Genomic DNA, 17529 nt, shown 5'->3' on the forward strand with positions numbered 1-17529 from the left:
AGCAGAAGGGAACAATTTTTTGTTTTTGTTTTGTTTTGTTTTGTTTTTTTTGAGATGAAGTCTCTCTCTGTTGCCCAGACTGGAGTGCAATGGCACGATCTCGGCTCACTGCAACCTCCACCTCCCAGTTCAAGCAATTCTCCTGTCTCAGCTTCCCAAGTAGCTGGGATTACAGGCGCCTGCCACCACGCCTGGCTAATTTTTGTATTTTAATTAATTAATTTATTTATTTAGAGATGGGGTCTCTGTCACCCAGGCTGGAGTGCAGTGGTGTGCTCTCGGCTCACTGCAACCTCTGCCTCCCGGGTTCAAGCGATTCTCCTGCCTCAGCTTCCTGAGTAGCTGAAACTACAGGTGCGTGCCACCACACCCGGCTAATTTTTTGTATTTTTAGTAGAGACGGGGTTTCACAGTGTTAGCCAGGATGGTCTCGATCTCTTGACCTCGTGATCTGCCCACCTTTGTCTCCCAAAGTGCTGGGATTACAGGCGTGAGCCACCATGCCCGTCCCAGAAGGGGACAATTCTAAAGCGAACTAACACATTCTCAAGGGAATTATAGGCTAGGATAAGAGCTACGAAGCAAATAAACCGGGTGATGCATTGGAGAGTGGCTGGTTGTTGGCTAAGAGGTGGGAGAGGGCCTTTATGAAGAGGTTTTATTTGAACTGAAACAGGACTGAGAACGAGCCAGCTAGGTGAGTGTGAGGTGAGGTTCCAGACAGAGGGAACTGCAAGCACAAAGGATCTTGATTTGTTTGAAGTCCCAGGGAAGGCTGATGGGCCACCAGGTAGTGAGAGAGGTAGAGAGAGTGCCATGAGATGAAGTTGGAGATCTGTAGCAGGGGTGAGAAATTGCTGGAAAAGCTGTTTAAGCACTTTGAGCAGGAGAAAAATTGATTGAATTGATTTACCTATTTTTTGTTGTTGATGTTAATAGTATTTTCATAACTGGCTGTGTAAATATTCAATGTTGGTTGGGCACGGTGACTTCCACCTGTAATCCCAGGATTACTTTGGGAGGCCAAGGCAGGTGGATCACTTGAGGTCAAGAGTTCGAGACCAGCCTAGCCAACATGGTGAAAATAGCCAACATACTGAAAATACAAAAACTAGCCAGGCATGGTGGCATCTGCCTGTAATCCCAGCTACTCGGGAGGCTGAGGCGGGAGAATCGCTTGAAGCCAGGAGCAGAGGTTGCAGTGACCTGCTATCATGCCACTGCACTCCAGCCTGGGCAACACAGTGAGACTCCATCTCAAAAAAAAAAAAAAAAATTCAATGTTCAATGCTATAGTATGACTACATTTCATTTGTTCTATAAGGTTGTTTTGGGCTCGAGTTGGTAAGTTGGTTTGTTTTACAGGGTTATTTTTGGCTGGGTTGATTCATTTTTTGTTGTCATTTGCTAATTTTCTATTTTTCTTTTCTTTTTTTTTTTTTTTGGAACAAAGTTTTGCTCTTGTTGCTAGGCTGGAGCACAGTGGCGTGATCTTGGCTCACTGCAACCTCTTCCTCCTGGGTTCAAGCAATTCTCCTGTCTCAGCCTCCTGAGTAGCTGGGATTACAGGCGCCCGCCACCACGCCCAGCTAATTTTTGTATATTTAGTAGAGACGGGGTTTCACCATGTTGACCAGGCTGGTCTTGAACTTCTGACCTCAGGTGATCCACCCACCTCGGCCTCCCAAAGTGCTGGAATTACAGGCGTCAGCCAGCACGCCCGGCTTTCTTTCTTTTTTCTTTTTTTTGAGACTGAGTCTCATTTTTGTTGCCAGGCTGGAGTGCAATGGTGCGATCTCGGCTCACTGCAACCTCCACCTCCAGGGTTCAAGCGATTCTCCTGCCTCAGCCTCCCGAGTAGCTGGGACTACAGGTGCCTGCCACCACTCCCAGCTAATTTTGTATTTTTAGTAGAGACAAGGTTTCTCCATGTTGGTAAGGCTGGTCTTAAACTCCCAACCTCAGGTGATCCACCTGCCTTAGCCTCCAACAGTGCTGGGATTACAGGTGTGAGCCACCGCGCCCGGCAGTCATTTGCTAATTTTCTAAATGATTATCACTAAATCTTTTTTTTTTTTTTGGTAGAGACAGAGTCTCATTTTGTTGCTCAGGCTGCTTTTGAATTCCCGGCCTCAAGCAGTTCTCCTGCCTCAGCCTCCCAAAGTGCTGAGATTACGGGCATGAACCACCATGCCTGGCCGCTAATGGTTTGCACATCTTCGATTATCCTGCCAATAGAATTTTCACACAATTAAATGTATCAATATTATATCAGTTTCATATTTTTCTTTTCTGGAAGACCTTTCTGGAAGCCTTCCAGGCTCCCTGTCCAGTGTGGGCTGGTTGCTCTGTAAGCCTACTGTATAGCTATTACCTTCACCTCTCTCCTGTGCTGGGTTGCATTTCCTGAATCTCATGTTTTTCTGTTTGCTTTCTTGTTGTTTTTTTTGTTTTGTTTTGTTTTTTGTTTTTTTGAGACAGAATCACACTTTGTCACCCAGGCTGGAGTACAGTGGTGCAATTTCAGCTCACTGCAACCTCTGCCTCCCGGTTTCAGGTGATTCTTCTGCCACAGCCTCCCAAGTAGCTGGGATTGCAGGCACCCGCCACCAACTACACCTGGCTAATTTTTGTATTTTTAGTAGAGACAGGGTTTTCTTTTTTTTTTTTTTCTTTTTTCTTTTTCTTTTTCTTTTTTTTTTTTTTGAAACAGGGTCTCGCTCTGTCACCCAGGCTGGAGTACAGTGGTACAATCTTGGCTCACTGCAACCTCTGCCTCCTGGGTTCAAGCGGTTCTCCTGCCTCAGCCTCCCAAGTAGTAGCTGGGATTACAGGCACCTGCCACCACGCCTGGCTAATTTTTTGTATTTTTAGTAGAGACAGGGTTTCACCATGTTGGCCAGGCTGGTCTTGAACTCCTGACCTCGTGATCTGCCCGCCTCGGCCTCCCAAAGTGCTGGGATTATACGTATGAGCCACCACGCCTGGCCTGCTTCCTTGTTTTGTTGGAGCATATCCTCCGGTAGTTTCTTAAGAAAAAGTACATGGGATGAAGCCATTTTGATACCCTGCATGCCCCAAGATATCTTTATTCTACTTATTTGAAAAATGTGGCTGGCTGTATACTTCCACGTAGATTATCATTTACCCTCAGAATTTTGAAGGCATTGCTTTATTGTTTTTTTTGTGTTTTTGAATATTTTTTTCTGAGACAGGGTCTCACTCTGTTGCTCAAGCAATCCTCGTGCCTCAACCTCAGGCACATGCCACCACGCCTGGCTAAACTTAATTTTATAATTTTTTTGTAGAGATAGGATCTCACTGTATTGCCCAGGCTGGTCACAAACTCCTAGGCTCAAGTGATCCTCCTGGCTCGGCTTCCCAAAGTGCTGGAATTACAGGTGTGAGCCACTGCACCTAGCTGCTTTATTGTTTTTAAGCTTCCAATTTGAGGTTGCGAAGTCTGATGTCATTATTCCCACACCTTTGTATGTGATCACAGTGATCAGAAGCATGAGTTCTGGAGTCAGACCACCTACAAGACTGACTATGCAACCTTGGACAAATTTCTTAGTCTCCCTATACCTCAGCTTCCTCATATGCAAATTGGGGTTGTTAGAAGATTGGGTTAATACATATAAAGCACTTACTTCCTGCACAGAGTATGTGCTGTATAAACATTTGCTATCATTATTATTAGGATCTCTTCTTCGTACCTGGCATTTTGAAATTTAATAAAATTATCATGGGTCTTTTAAAATGTACTGTGCTAGGAATTCAAGAGGTCTGCGGTTTACAACTTTTAAGTTCTAGAAAACTTTGATAATATTTGTTCTTCCATCTGCTTTACTGCCTTATTCTAGAACTCCACTTAGATGTTGAACCTCCTGCCTCATTTGATCTTCATAGATTTTCTCTTATTATGCATCTTTTTGGGCTACTCTTTTGTTTTTAATTTTACTTCAAGTTCTGGGATACATGTGCAGAACATGCAGGCCTGTTACATAGGTATACGTGTGCCATGGTGGTTTGCTGCACCTATCAACCTGTCATCTAGGTTTTAAGCCCCACATGCATTACCTATTTGTCCTAATGTTCTCCCTCCCCTTGCCCCCAACCCCCTAGTAGGTCCTGGTGTGTGATGTTTCCCTCCCTGTGTCCATGTGTTCTCATTTGTTCAACTCCCACTTATGAGTGAGAACTTGTGTTTTTTGGTTTTCTGTTCCTGTGTTAGTTTGCTAAGAATGATGGCTTCCAGCTTCATCTATATCCCTGCGAAGGACCTGAGCTCATTCTTTTTTTATGGCTACATGGTCTACGTTCTTATTTATTTATTTATTTATTTATTTATTTATTTTTGAGACAGAGTCTTGCTCTGTCACCCAGGCTGGAGTGCAGTGGCGTGGTCTTGGCTCACTGCCAGCTCTGCCTCCCAGGTTCACGCCATTCTCCTGCCTCAGCCTCCCAAGTAGCTGGGACTACAAGCACCTGCCACCACACCCGGCTAATTTTTTGTATTTTTAGTAGAGACGGTGTTTCACCGTGTTAGCCAGGATGGTCTCGATCTCCTGACCTCGTGATCCACCCGCCTCGGCCTCCCAAAGTGCTGGGATTACAGGCGTGAGTCACTGCGCCTGGCTTATTTATTTTTTGAGACACGGTCTCACTGTGTCACCCAGGCTAGACTGCAGTGGTGCAATCTCGGCTAACTGCAGCCTCCACCTCCCAGGCTCAAGTGATCCTCCCACCCTAGCCTCCAGAGAAGCTGGGACTACAAGTGCACACCACCATGCCCTGCTAATTTTTGTATTTTTTGTAGAGACAGGTTTTTGCCATGTTGCCCAGGTTGGTATTGAACTCATGGGCTCAAGCCCGCCTTGGCCTCCCAAAGTGCGAGTTATTACAGGTGTGAGTTACTGCGCCTGGCCTTTTGGGGCTACTTGCTGATAAATTTCTGCAACTTTATGCCTCCCATTAGAAATTTTGTTTTGTTTTTGTTTTTTTTTTTGAGACAGAGTTTTGCTCTTGTCGTCCAGGCTGAAGTGCAATGGCATGATCTCGGCTCACTGTATCCTCTGCCTCCTGCGTTCAAGTGATTCTCCTGCCTCAGCCTCCGGAGTAGCTGGGATTACAGGCGCACACCACCAAGCCCAGCTAATTTTTATATTTTTAGTAAAGGTGGGGTTTCACCATGTCGGCCAGGCTGGTCTCGAACTCCTGACCTCTGGTGATCCGCCCACCTTTTGGCCTCCCAAAATGCTGGGATTACAGGCATGAGCCACCACTCCCAGCCCCCTACTAAAAATTTTCAAGTTTTAGCTTTATCTTTATATTCTAAGTGGCTGGTTCTCTTAATTATTGCTTTGTGGATTTTTTTCTTTTTTCCTATTTCCTGTATTGTCCCTCTGAGTTTCCTTTTTCTGTTTAAGTTGGAGGCTCTCCTCACATGCCTGGTGATCCTTGACTGCTCATATTTAAGAATAGGGCATTAAAAAGCTTAACATTAGCTGGGCACAGTGGCTTACGCCTGCAATCCCAGCACTTTGGGAGGCTGAGGTGGGTAGATTGAGGTTAGGAGTTCGAGACCAGCCTGGCCAATTTGGTGAAACCACATCTCTCCTAAAAACACAAAATTCACCGGGTGTGGTGGCACACACTTGTAATCTCAGCTACTCGGGAGGCTGAGGCAGGAGAATCACTTGAACCCGGGAGGCGGAGGTTGCAGTGAGCCGAGATCATACCACTGCACTCCGGCCTTGGCAAAAGAGTGACTCTGGAAAAAACAAACAAACAAACAAAAAAACAAACAAAAAAACAGCTTAACATCATTCAATAAAGGCTTTCACCTAGGAGGCCTTGTGGTACAGTGATTTTGGGCTTTTTTAATTTTTTTGAGACAGGGTTTCACTCCCGTCGCCCAGGCTGGACTGCAGTGTTTGCGCACTGCAACCTCTGCCTTGCGGGTTCAAGGTTCTCCCACTTCAGCCTCCCGAGTAGCTGGGACTACAGGGGCACACCATCACACTTGGGCATTTTTGCATTTTTTTTGTTTCAGTAGAGACAGAGTTTTGCCATATTGGCCAGGCTGAACTCGGAACTCCTGAGCCCAAGAGATCTGCCCACCTTGGCCTCCCAAAGTGCTGGGATTATAGGCGTGAGCCACTGGGCTTGGCCTGGCCAGTGTTTTTAATAGCTAATTGAGGAAGCAGGCTGGGCAGTCTCATTTTAGATTTTTATTCTCTTTTCAGTTAGGCTCCCTATCCTCTGCTGTGTGTGGTGCTCCCAACTTTACCTGTGTAGGTGAGGGGCAGTCACCTGGCTGTGTGAAATGAGTGTGGAGAACGCTAGAGATCTAATTACCGTGTATAAACTCTCAACCAGTATGTTTTTATCCCCAGCCCTTACCCCATCTTCCAAGCAATCTTCTTGCTTCTTGTCTTCCCCTACTGTGAAGGATTCCTCTAAGTCAGTTACCCCTCTTCCACCTCCTTTCCATCTTTCAAGAACTGTTGACACCTTCCTTTTGCTATTTCCTGCCCCATCCTGTAACCCTTGGGGTATATGCCTGCTTTGAGTCCTTTTCTGTCATCTCAGGGAGAAGGTGCAACCCTAAATCTGGGTGTTAAATCCCCCAATTCACCAGGATCAGGGGAAACACTCACTCTGCTATACCAGACTCAATGTATCGTTTTATGACTGTATTGAATTTCAAACAACCAAACATTAGCCAGAAGAGTTTCTCAAGGTCTCTTTTATTTATTTAGCAAGAAACTACTCTTTATTGATCAAATCACCAGGAATTTGCAGCAAAAGACTTAACATCTTAATGACCACCAAGGCCTGGGCTCTGAGGCTTGCTCTGCCTCTCCCAGTCCTTAATGGAGTTTAGAGGGAGAGACATCATTAACAGAGACCAAGTCAGATGGTTACAGGTCCTCCTTTCCCAGTCATCAGACAAGCTGCTCAATTCTTGTCCAGAGCAGGAAAGAGCCAGTACTTCAGTAACATTGAATAAAGAATTTGATGTCGCATTATACGATCTCTCTTGACAATTTAGTTATCAACAGTATTGGTCCAAAACTCATTTGCTTCTGATCTAAATTTTTTTCATTTTGCAATTTACTTTGTGTGTTATTTTAATAATCTCACTCCCTGTGCAGAAATTAATCAACCCAGTGCAAAGAAAAATCCCTCAACCTGGAATAGCCTCATCTTACTTTGAAAAGAGAAAACAGAGGTATTTTTGCTCCTCTTCTGCCCAAGTGATGAACAAACATCCCCCCAAAGTTCAAAATGTTACTCTGGCCTCGGAATGTACATAAAAGCTGCTTTTGATGGGCTGATTCCAATCACCTAGAAAGGGCAGCCAGAACCACTATGCAGGCAGCCTTCTTTGGAAATTTCTTAAAATCAACTCTTGAGAACCATCCATGCTTGTGGACAATGGCTCTAAAGTCCAAACAACTTCTGTTCTTTCATCTCACGAACTAGGCTCAGAGGAGGCATTTGAACTGTCAGGAGCAAGAGCGGCAGCTGTGGCCCCACGAGGTAGGACTTCAATAACTCGCGGCTTGTCAATGATCCGAGCCGTTCGGTTTCCCTTTTCCACAATGCCAACGATCCACGCTTGGTGACCCTCTCCGTACTTGGAGGATTTGATTTCGGAACAAAAGCGAGCCGCCTGTTCTCTTGGCAGACAAATCAGTAATCCCCCAGAGGTTTCAGCTGAGGTTCCTTGAAGAAGCCCAAACCGTCCACTGGCCTTGCTGACGGCAGCCATCTTGGCAATTATCGGCAGATTATGAATAACAAAGGACACTTCATTTCTCTGTTGTTTTGCAAGGTTCTGGGAGTGTCCCAGAATGCCAAAGCCTGTGATATCTGTGGCCGCATGGGCATTAAATGTGTGCATTAAACCTGCAGCAGTTCTGTTGAGGGTAGCCATATTGAACATGGCTTCCTGATAGGCCAGCTCCACCTCTTCTCTGGAGACCACCATCTTTACTTTATTCCATCTTTCAGGATTATCCAGCCATTGGTGGGCATTGACAGCAACCTGGGTTCCTAATGGTTTGGTTAACACCAGCACGTCCCCAACGACGGCGCTGTCCGGCATTATGAACTCATTTGCCTGGCATACCACAGTGGCAACTCCACCGATTATAATCCAAGGGTTGACCACCGTTTGCCCACCGGTCACTGCCGTCCCTCCTTCCTCCGCGGCATCCCGAAAGCCTTTGACCATGAGTGGCGTTACCTTTTCGCGTTCCTCCTCACTCATACTCTGGCTGACGCTGAGTAACATCAACATGTTGTCACACTCAGTAATCCCCATGGCGTAGAGGTCACTCAGCACGTTGGCACAAGCTATGCGCCCCATCATGTAGGGATCTTCCACCAAGGGGTAAAAGAAGTCCGTGGTCTGCACCAGTGACAGGCCTCCGTGCCTTAGGGGGATGACGCAAGAATCCATCCCGATGCCCAGGGCTGGAAAGGTGGGGCTGGAGCCCGCTCCTGTTGGCATGCCGGCTTCCTGGGACGCCTCTTCCTGGCCGCCCACCAGGCCCCGGCCCAGCGGGGGCCGCACGTCCGGCCGCGTCAGTCCCGCCAGGAGTTTGAGCAGCGTCTCCTGCGGGACCTTGCAGCCTCAGCCCTTCATGCCGGAGAAGCCCGTCAGCCGCCAGCTCGGGCTGAGGCCCAACGCCTGGGGCTCGAAGGGCCGGTAGTTCGAGAAGCTCCGGCCCAGAGTCAAGCCCGCCGGGCCCGAGGAGCCTTCCGCTGCTGCCATTGCCGCCATCGCCTCTCCGCAGGCGCCCGTCGCCGAGGCTTCCGCCATCGCGCCTGCCCGGCAGGAAAGGGAGGGGAGAAGAGGGCCCTTTTATTTTCCACTCAGGTTAATATGAAGTAAAAGTCAAATATTACCTGCAGGGATTCTCCCCAGCACGACTCACACCGCGAGACCTACGGCAGGCGCAATCTTCCTGATAGAGGAGCCGCAGGTCCCCTATTTATACCCCAGGTGATTGACAGATGCAATATCCAATGACGACTCCGCCACCGAGAGGCGGGCTTCCTAGACTCTAAAAGGCGCAACAACCTCAGGCTTGCAAAACCCATCGCAAAGGGATTGCAGAACGTCACGTGTTTTCCTTCGCTCTCCTAGTAATGTAAATGGTTTCTTGGCAGCGGCTGACGGAACATTGCTCCTTTCGAGTAACTTTTCCAAGTCCAACAAATTGTAGACGAGGGAAGATTGGTCACTCGACAAACCTCATGATCGGCAGGATTCAAGGGTCACTTGACAGCGCACATGATCGATCCAGGGTAGCAAAATAGCCCAAGGGGAAAAACAGAAAGCTTGAGAAATTAGAAATTAAACTACTACCATTAAGTAAGCAAATTGCAGGCAGCATCAGTATAATGAAATGTTAACATGAACTTCAGGAACTCTAGGACTCAGGAGGTCGAGGCTGCAGTGAGCTGTGACTGCGCCACTGCACTCCAATCTGGGCGACACAGCGAGAAACTGACTCTAAAAAAGCAAACAACAATAACAAACAAACAAACAGCCCCCGCCAAAAAAAAAAAAGAGAGAGAGAGAGATTTAGGACTGAAAGTCCAGACACCTGCATGGATTCTAATGGTGCTTCCCACCAGCTGTGTGTGGAGTCACTTTCAGCATCGGTTGACTCATCCATCTGTGGAACAGAGTAGGTTACACAGGACTGGTCTATTCTAAAATTTCTATATTGTTGTAAATATATATAGCCATGAAGGGCAGTTTGCCAATATCTATTAAAAACTCCACCTCCTGGGTTCAAGTGATTCTCCTGTTTCAGCCTCCTGAATAGCTGGGATTACAGGTGTGCACCACCACACTCGGCTAATTACTGCATTTTTAGTAGAGACGGCGTTTCACCATGTTGACCAGGCTGGTCTCAAACTGCTGACCTCAGGTGATCTGCTGGCCTCGGCCTCCCAAAGTGCTGGGATTACAGGCATGAGCCACCACGCCCAGCCGATAAAAACTTTTTTAAAAGACAAGAGAATAGAAAACTTAGCATAGGGGCTATTTCTAGGGAGGGCTACATAGGGAGCTTCTGGGCTATGTTTAATTCTGTTCCTTGGGCTGGTGGTGGGTACATGGTACATGGTTGTTCTTTAAACTGTACATGGATATTTTCTCACACTCTTTTTGTGAGTATGCGATATTTCAGAATTTAAAAAACAAACAAAAAGAAAATATGATGGAGTGGGAAAATAGAGTGAAAGCAAAAGACCTTGTGTGATATCTGCATTGTTCTCAGTAAGCTGGCTGACCTTGAGGAAGTGATCTAGCCTCTCTGCACTTTAGTCTCCTCTCCCGTTAAACCAGGGTCATAATCTCTGCTAGTGGAAGGGCCACTGAAAACCTCAGCTGAGAAGTGTTTTGCAAAATGTTCAGCCTATTGTACAGGGAAAGGATCCTCATATCTCTAAGGGAAAGAGGAAAACAATGTATTATGTCTGTAATCGCCTCACCTGAGTTAAAAAGTGACTAGGTCAGGTGCTGCTGGTTATACATTCTCTTAGTTCTTTGGACTTCTCCCTCTCCACACTTAGCACAATTGTAATTCTTTGTTTTTTTTTGAAATGGAGTCTCACACTGTCACCCGGGCTGAAATGCAGCGGTGCGATCTTGGCTTACGGCAACCTCCACCTCCCGGCTTCAAGCAGTTCTCCTTCTTCAGCCTCCCAAGTAGCTGGGATTACAGGCACCCGCCACCTTGACCAATGGATGTTTTGTATTTTTAGTAGAGACGGGATTGCACCATGTTGGCCAGGATGGTCTTGATCTCTTCACCTCGTGATCTGCCCCGGTCTGCCTCCCAAAGTGCTGGGATTACAGGCATGAGCCACTGCGCCCGGCCCTGTAATTTTTTAATCATGTGATAATGCCATGCCTATCTGTCTGGCCCCCTCGTTTGTAAGCTCCGCAGAGCTGGGGCTGCTCTGTTGTTTTTGTTTGTTTTGTTTTGAGACAGTTTTGCTCTTGTCATTCAGGCTGGAGTGCAGTGGCTTAATCTCAGCTCACTGCAACCCCTGCCTCCTAGGTTCAAGCGATTCTCCTGCCTCAGCCTTCCGAGTAGCTGGGATTATAGGCACCTGACACCACGCCTGGCTGATTTTTGTATTTTTAGTAAAGATGGGGTTTCACCATGTTGGCCAGGCTGGTCTCGAACTCCTGAGCTCAGGTGATCCTCCTGCCTCAGCCTCCCAAAGTGCTGGGGTTACAGGCATGAGCCACTGTGCCTGGCTGAGGGGCTTCCTTGATAATACTCATAACTCCATGCCGTTCTAGGAAGCAGAGGTCTTTGGGGGAAGGTTTTCATCCATACAGTTCCCTGTTGCTTCTACTCAGAACAATATTCACTTGGGCCGATGCAAAGAAAGTCACAAATTTGCCTTGGCCAGTCACCAACCTGCTGTGCTCAGAATGACACATGCATGTGCCTCTGGTGCAGGTGACCCATAGGGGCCTCTCCAGGGTGACCGTGTGAGGACTGCAGCAACAGCACCTGGAAGCATTCCTTTTGTTCTTTTTCTCACTGAGAGATCCATTGAGCTATGTTTACTATTTGTGACTGGGCGCAGTGGCTTACGCCTGTAATAGCAGTACTTTGGGAGGCCAACGTGAGCAGATCACCTGAGGTCAGGAGTTTGAGACCAGCCTAACCAATATGGCGAAACCCTATCTCTACTAAAACTACAAAAATTAGCCGGGCATGGTGGTGCATGCCTGTAATTTCAGCTACTCAGGAGGCTGAGGCAGGAGGATTACTTGAAGCTGGGAGGCGAAGGTTGCAGTGAGCAGAGATTGCACAACTGCACTCCAGCCTGGGTGACAGAGGGAGACTCCATCTCAAAAAAAAAAAAAAAAAAAAAAAAAGAACAAGAGGACCTCGCTTGAGCCTGGGAGTTCAAGGTGACAGTGAGCTATGATGGCACCACTGCACTCCAGGCTGGGAAAAGAATAACAGGTTTGGAGTCCCAGTCCCTGGTTTGCTTTTCACATACAACAAAAGCATTTGGGTCAGGCATGTGGCCCAATTATGATAATCATTTGGGGTTATAACACTACACTTGAAGGATCAGTACACCTAAGAAATTCTTATTTTTCACTGTAGTAAAATATACATACCTTTAGTACACTAGTCCCATTTTCCCCTTTATTTTCTTTTTCTTTTTCTTTTTTCTTTTCTTTTTTTTTTTTTTTTTTTTTTGAGACACGGTCTTGCTATGTCACCCCAACTGGAGTGCAGTGGTTTAATCATAGCTCACTGCAGCCTTGACCTCCTGGGCTCAAGCAATCCTCCCACCCCAGCCTCCCAAGTAGCTGGGACTACAGGTGCACACCACCACTCCTGCTAAATTTTGTAGAGATAGGGTCTTGATATGTTTCCCAGGCTGATCTCCAACTCCTGGGCTCGAGTGATCCACTCACCCGAGCCTCCCAAAATGCTGGGATTACAGGCATGAACCACAACACCTGGTCCCATTTTTTTTTTCTTATTGCAAAATCATTCTGTTGTCATTGTAGAAAAATCATAAAATACAGCTTCGTAAAAAGGAGGAATGTTAAAACAACTTGAAATCCCATTTCCCAAAGAGAAAACCTATTAATACCTTAATGGATAGTGTTTTAAACATTTTCCACCTACACGCGTCACCACCTCACACCGAACTCCAGTGGGCGCCCTGTCACCCTCCACCGTGTGGGGAGCCCCGCTCTATGTGCTGTGTATGTATTTTTTTTTTAATTAGCAAAAATGGGATAATCTCATTTATTTATTTATTTTATTATTTTTTGGTGAGACAGAGTCCCACTGTCACCCAGGCTGGAGTGCAGTGGCATGATCTTGACTCACTGCAACCTCCACCCCCCAGGTTCAAGCGATTCTCCTGTCTCAGCCTGGCGAGTAGCTGGGATTACAGGCCCCTGCCACCATGCCCAGCTACTTTTTTGTATTTTTAGTAGAGATAGGGTTTCACCGTGTTGGCCAGGCTGGTCTTGAACTCCCGACCTCAGGTGATCCGCCTGCCTTGGGCTCCCAAAGTGCTGGGGTTACAGGCGTGAGCCACCGCGACCAGCCTCATTTATTTCTAGTAAGAAATAAAATAATGGTTAAAAATTACCGGGCATACCTGATTATAGATGCTTAACACTCCCTGGGTTCATTCACAAATATTTACTGAAGACCTCCTCTGTGCCAGCCACTGTGCTAGATAGACCTGGGGATACAGCAGTGAACACAACAGACAAAACTGTCTCACAGCAGTGAGCCGAGATCACGCCACTGCACTCCAGCCTGGGCAACGAGAGCAAAACTCCGTCTCAAAAAAAAAAAAAAAAAAAAAAAATTCGAGAGGTTCGGAACCTCTGAAATGTCCTTCCCACTGAATGAGTGCTCCCATTGTCAGTCCCTGACCTGGGCCTGACCGAGGCCTGACATGGCCTCAGTTCCCAAGCCCCACTTCCCCTGGACTTGCCTGTGGGACTTAATAGTATCAGGCTCTGCCTCAGAAAACTTGAGAGATGACACCTATGACCACCACCCTCACACCTTCAGCAGCTGCCACCATCCCAAGCGACAGAAAGCTTCAGCTTTGTATCTGGGGCAAATGTGAGAAGCCCTAGTGCATCATCTCTTGCCACAAGAGCAAGAGAGCCACATGTGCTGGGGCGAGCCTATAGTCCCAGCTAGTTGGGAGGCTGAGGCAGGAGCATCACTGGAGTCCAGGAGTTCAAGGCCATAGTGTGCTATGATGGCACCTGTGAATGGCCACTGCACTCCAGCCCAGGCAACACAGTGGCTGCTCTCAATTGTGCTTTGGAATGGGTGTTTCTCTGCCCAAGAAACACTATTATCTTCAAGAGGAAGTCCCTCCTCTGTGATCTCACACCTTGGTCTTTCCTCTGTTCCAGCATTTACCATGCTGAGTTTTCTGTGACACTTGCGAGGTCCTACAGCTGGAACCCTGCTTCAGTGGTCTCCATGTGCCCAAGGCTCAGCATGGGGTCTGGTACAAAGAAAGTCTTAGACAGTGTTTGCTGAATGAATAAACGCTAAGAAAAGTGAAGAAGGAAACAGTGCAACACTCTGACTTTCAGAGGTCATCAAAGCATTGCAAATCCTTTTTAAAAACTGTAATTTTTTGACCGGGCAAGGTGGCTCATGCCTGTAATCCCAGCACTTTGGGAGGCTGAGGCAAGTGGATCACAAGGTCAGGAGTTTGAGACCAGCATGACCAACAAGGTGAAACCCTGTCTTTACTAAAAATACAAAAACTAGCCAGGCATGGTGGCGCATGTCTGTAATCCCAACTACTCGGGAGGCTGAAGTGGGAGAATCACTTGAACCCTGGGGTGGAGGTTGCAGTGAGATGAGATCGCGCCACTGCACTCCAGCCTGGGCGACAGAGCAAGATTCTATCTCAAAAAAAAAAAAAAATTATAATTTTTTTGAGACAGGGTTTTGCTCTGTCACTGAGGCTGGAGTGCAATGGCACAATCTTGGCTCACTGCAATCTCCGCCTCCCAGGTTCAAGTGATTCTCCCGCCTCAGTCTCCCCAGTATCTGGGACTATTTTTAGTAGAGATGTGGTTTCATCACGTTGTCCAGGCTGATCTCAAACTCCTGACCTCAATGGATCCACCCGCCTCGGCCTCCCAAAGTGATGGGATTACAGTTGTGAACTACCACATCTGGCCAAAAATTAATTAATTTTTTTTGAGACAGAGTCTTGCTGTGTAGCCCAGGCTGGAACGCAATGGCATGATCTCGTCTCACTGCGACCTCTGCCTCCTGGGTTCAAGTGATTCTCCTGCCTCAGCCTCCCGAGTAGCTGGGATTACAGGCGCCTGTCACTTTGCCCGGCTAGTTTTTGTATTTATAATAGAGACGGGGTTTCGCCATGTTGGCCAGGCTGGTCTCGAACTCCTGACCTCTGGTCATCCGCCTGCCTTGGCCTCCCAAAGTGCTAGGATTATAGGCGTGAGCCACCGTGCCCAGCCAATTATTTTTTTAAAAAGAGATTAAGTCTCTCACCCATGCTGCACTCACCCGGGCTGGAGTGCAGTGGCGCAATCACAGTTCACTGCAGCCTGAAACTCCTGGGCTCAAGCGATCCCCCTGCCTTATCTTCCCACCATGCCACGCTTATCTCAAATCCATTATTCATTTTTTTATTTTAAAAGTAATATGTGCTCTTTATTTGAAAGCAAACATTATGGAGATATATACACAGACAGCCCTTCGTATCTGTGAGTTTCATGTCCGTGGATTCAACCAATCATGCGTTGAAAATGATTACAAAAGAAAGAATGAGTGGTTATCTCTGCACCGAACATGTACAGACTTTTTTTCTTGTAATTATTTCCTAAACAATACAGTGTACTAATGATTTACATGCCATTTACATTGTATTAGGTATTATAAGTAATCTAGAAATGATTTGTGTAGGTTACATACAAATACTATACCATTTTATATAAGGGACTTGAGCATCTGCGGAACTTGTTATTTGCAGGACTTCCTGGAATCAATCCCCCATTGATATGGGAGGGACGACTGTGTATGTCAATATCAATATCATTGCACATGGAAGGTTCCCAAAACCTCATGTCTTCTGTGCTCTATAAATAAGACATTTCTAAAATCTAGAAGTAACTGCGCAGAGTTCCTTGCACCAATTTGTTTTAAAGTATACCTAACAAATGTTTAGTAGGCAGAGATGTGGAAGTGAGAGGCTGAGAAAAAACAGATTTCCTGCCTAATGGATAAATAAGATGTGACACACACTGTTTTGTAACTTGATTTTTTTCTGCTTATATTATCATAACAATCTTTCTATGCTAGCACATGTAAATTTACTTTTTTGGGGGGGGACAGGGTCTGGTTTTGTTGCCTAGGCTGGAGTGCAGTGGCGTGACCTCAGCTCACTGCAACCTCTGCCTCCTGGGCTGAAATGCTCCTCCCACCTCAGCCTCCCAAGTAGCTGGAACCACAGGCATGCACCACCATACCCGGCTAATTTTTGTATCTTTTGCAAAGATAGGGTTTTGTCACATGCTGAAGCTGGTTTCAAACTCCTGGGCTCAGGCGATCTGCTCACTTTGGCCTCCCAAAGTGTTGGGATTACAGGCATGAGTCACTGTGACCAGTCGATATTTTGTTAAAGGTTGGATAGTATTCTATGAAATTGATATATTTAATTAATTTAACCAACTGGTTATTGCTGGATATTTCATTTGTCTTGTCTTCTTACTCTTTTTTTTAATTAAAAGATTTCCTTGGTCAGGTGTGGTGGTTCATGCCAAGTAATCTCAACACTTTAGAAGACTGAGGTGGGAGGATTGCTTGAGCTTATGAGTTCTAGACCACACTGAGCAACATGGCTAGACCACGTCTCTACAAAAAATAAAGTTAGCTGGGCATGTGGTACTTGCCTGTGGTCCCAGCTACTTGGGAGGGTGAGGTGGGAAGATCACTTCAGTGAACCAAGATTGTGCCACTGCACTCCAGCCTGGGTGACAGAATAAGACCCTGCATTAAAAAAAAAAAAAAAAAAAAAAGATTTCCTGGAACATGCATTTGCATTGATTGATTGATTGATTGATTATTGATTGATTTTAGGCTAGTCAGGTGAAGCAGTGGGAGTGGAGAAAGATACAGGAATCTGTAACTGGTTGTGATCAATTGCTGTAAACACCACTGCACTTGGGCCAGCCCCTCTTGCTTTTGAGGAAAGAGAGAGATCTTCTCATGTTGTTTTATATTGTTTTATACTCAGTACCTGTTTTAAGAAAAAACAATGAAGTAAAACCAAATACAGGCAGCCCCGCGCCAGGCCCGGAACCAGGCCTGGGTCTGCCTGGCCTAAACCCAGTAGTTAAAAATCAATTCATGACTTAGAAACCAATGTTCCTGACATTGTGTAGAAGAACATTGTGAAACTCCTGGCCCTGTTCTGTTTCTCTCTGACTACCAGTGCATGAAACCCCTGTCACGTATCCCCTAGACTGCTCAATCAGTCACAACCCTTTCATATGAAATCTTTAGTGTTGTGAGGGACAGAAATTGTGCACTCGGAGAGCTCGGATTTTAAGGCAGTAGCTTGCCAACGCTCCCAGCTGAATAAAGCCCTTCCTTCTACAACTCGGTGTCTGAGAAGTTTTGTCTGCGGCTCGTCCTGCTACACTTTTATTCTGAGGCATCAGATGTCCTAAAATTTGAAGCATGTGTTCCCCATGTGGTGATCAGAGGACTTGGGAATTTGTCTTGTGGGGGAATATTAGTTATAACTAAGGATGATCAGCCAGAAAGAGAGAAGACTAAGAGGTGACATGAGCCCTGTCCAAATTTCTGACGGGGCTTCCAGGTGTGGAATGGAACAGACTCGTCCTGGGCATTTCCACAGGGCAGAGCCAGCTCTCAGCATGGGAGTCACAGGGAAGCATTTCCTATAGGCAGAGCTGCAATGGATCTC

General features: G+C 46.5%; 1 protein-coding gene across 1 annotated transcript; it reads right to left on the reverse strand.

Moving 5' to 3' along the window:
* Positions 1-6734: 6734 nt before the first annotated feature.
* On the reverse strand, positions 6735-9010 carry SEPHS2 (selenophosphate synthetase 2). Its single transcript, XM_010387935.2, has 2 exons — positions 8923-9010; positions 6735-8841 (listed from the first exon to the last, which is right to left on the reverse strand). Exon 2 carries the CDS (start codon positions 8834-8836, stop codon positions 7481-7483), a length of 1356 nt encoding a protein of 451 aa, XP_010386237.2. The 5' UTR covers positions 8837-8841; positions 8923-9010; the 3' UTR covers positions 6735-7480.
* Positions 9011-17529: the final 8519 nt, after the last annotated feature.

The sequence above is a fragment of the Rhinopithecus roxellana genome, chromosome 20 (assembly GCF_007565055.1).
Source record: "Rhinopithecus roxellana isolate Shanxi Qingling chromosome 20, ASM756505v1, whole genome shotgun sequence".
NCBI classification, from domain to species: Eukaryota; Metazoa; Chordata; class Mammalia; order Primates; family Cercopithecidae; genus Rhinopithecus; species Rhinopithecus roxellana.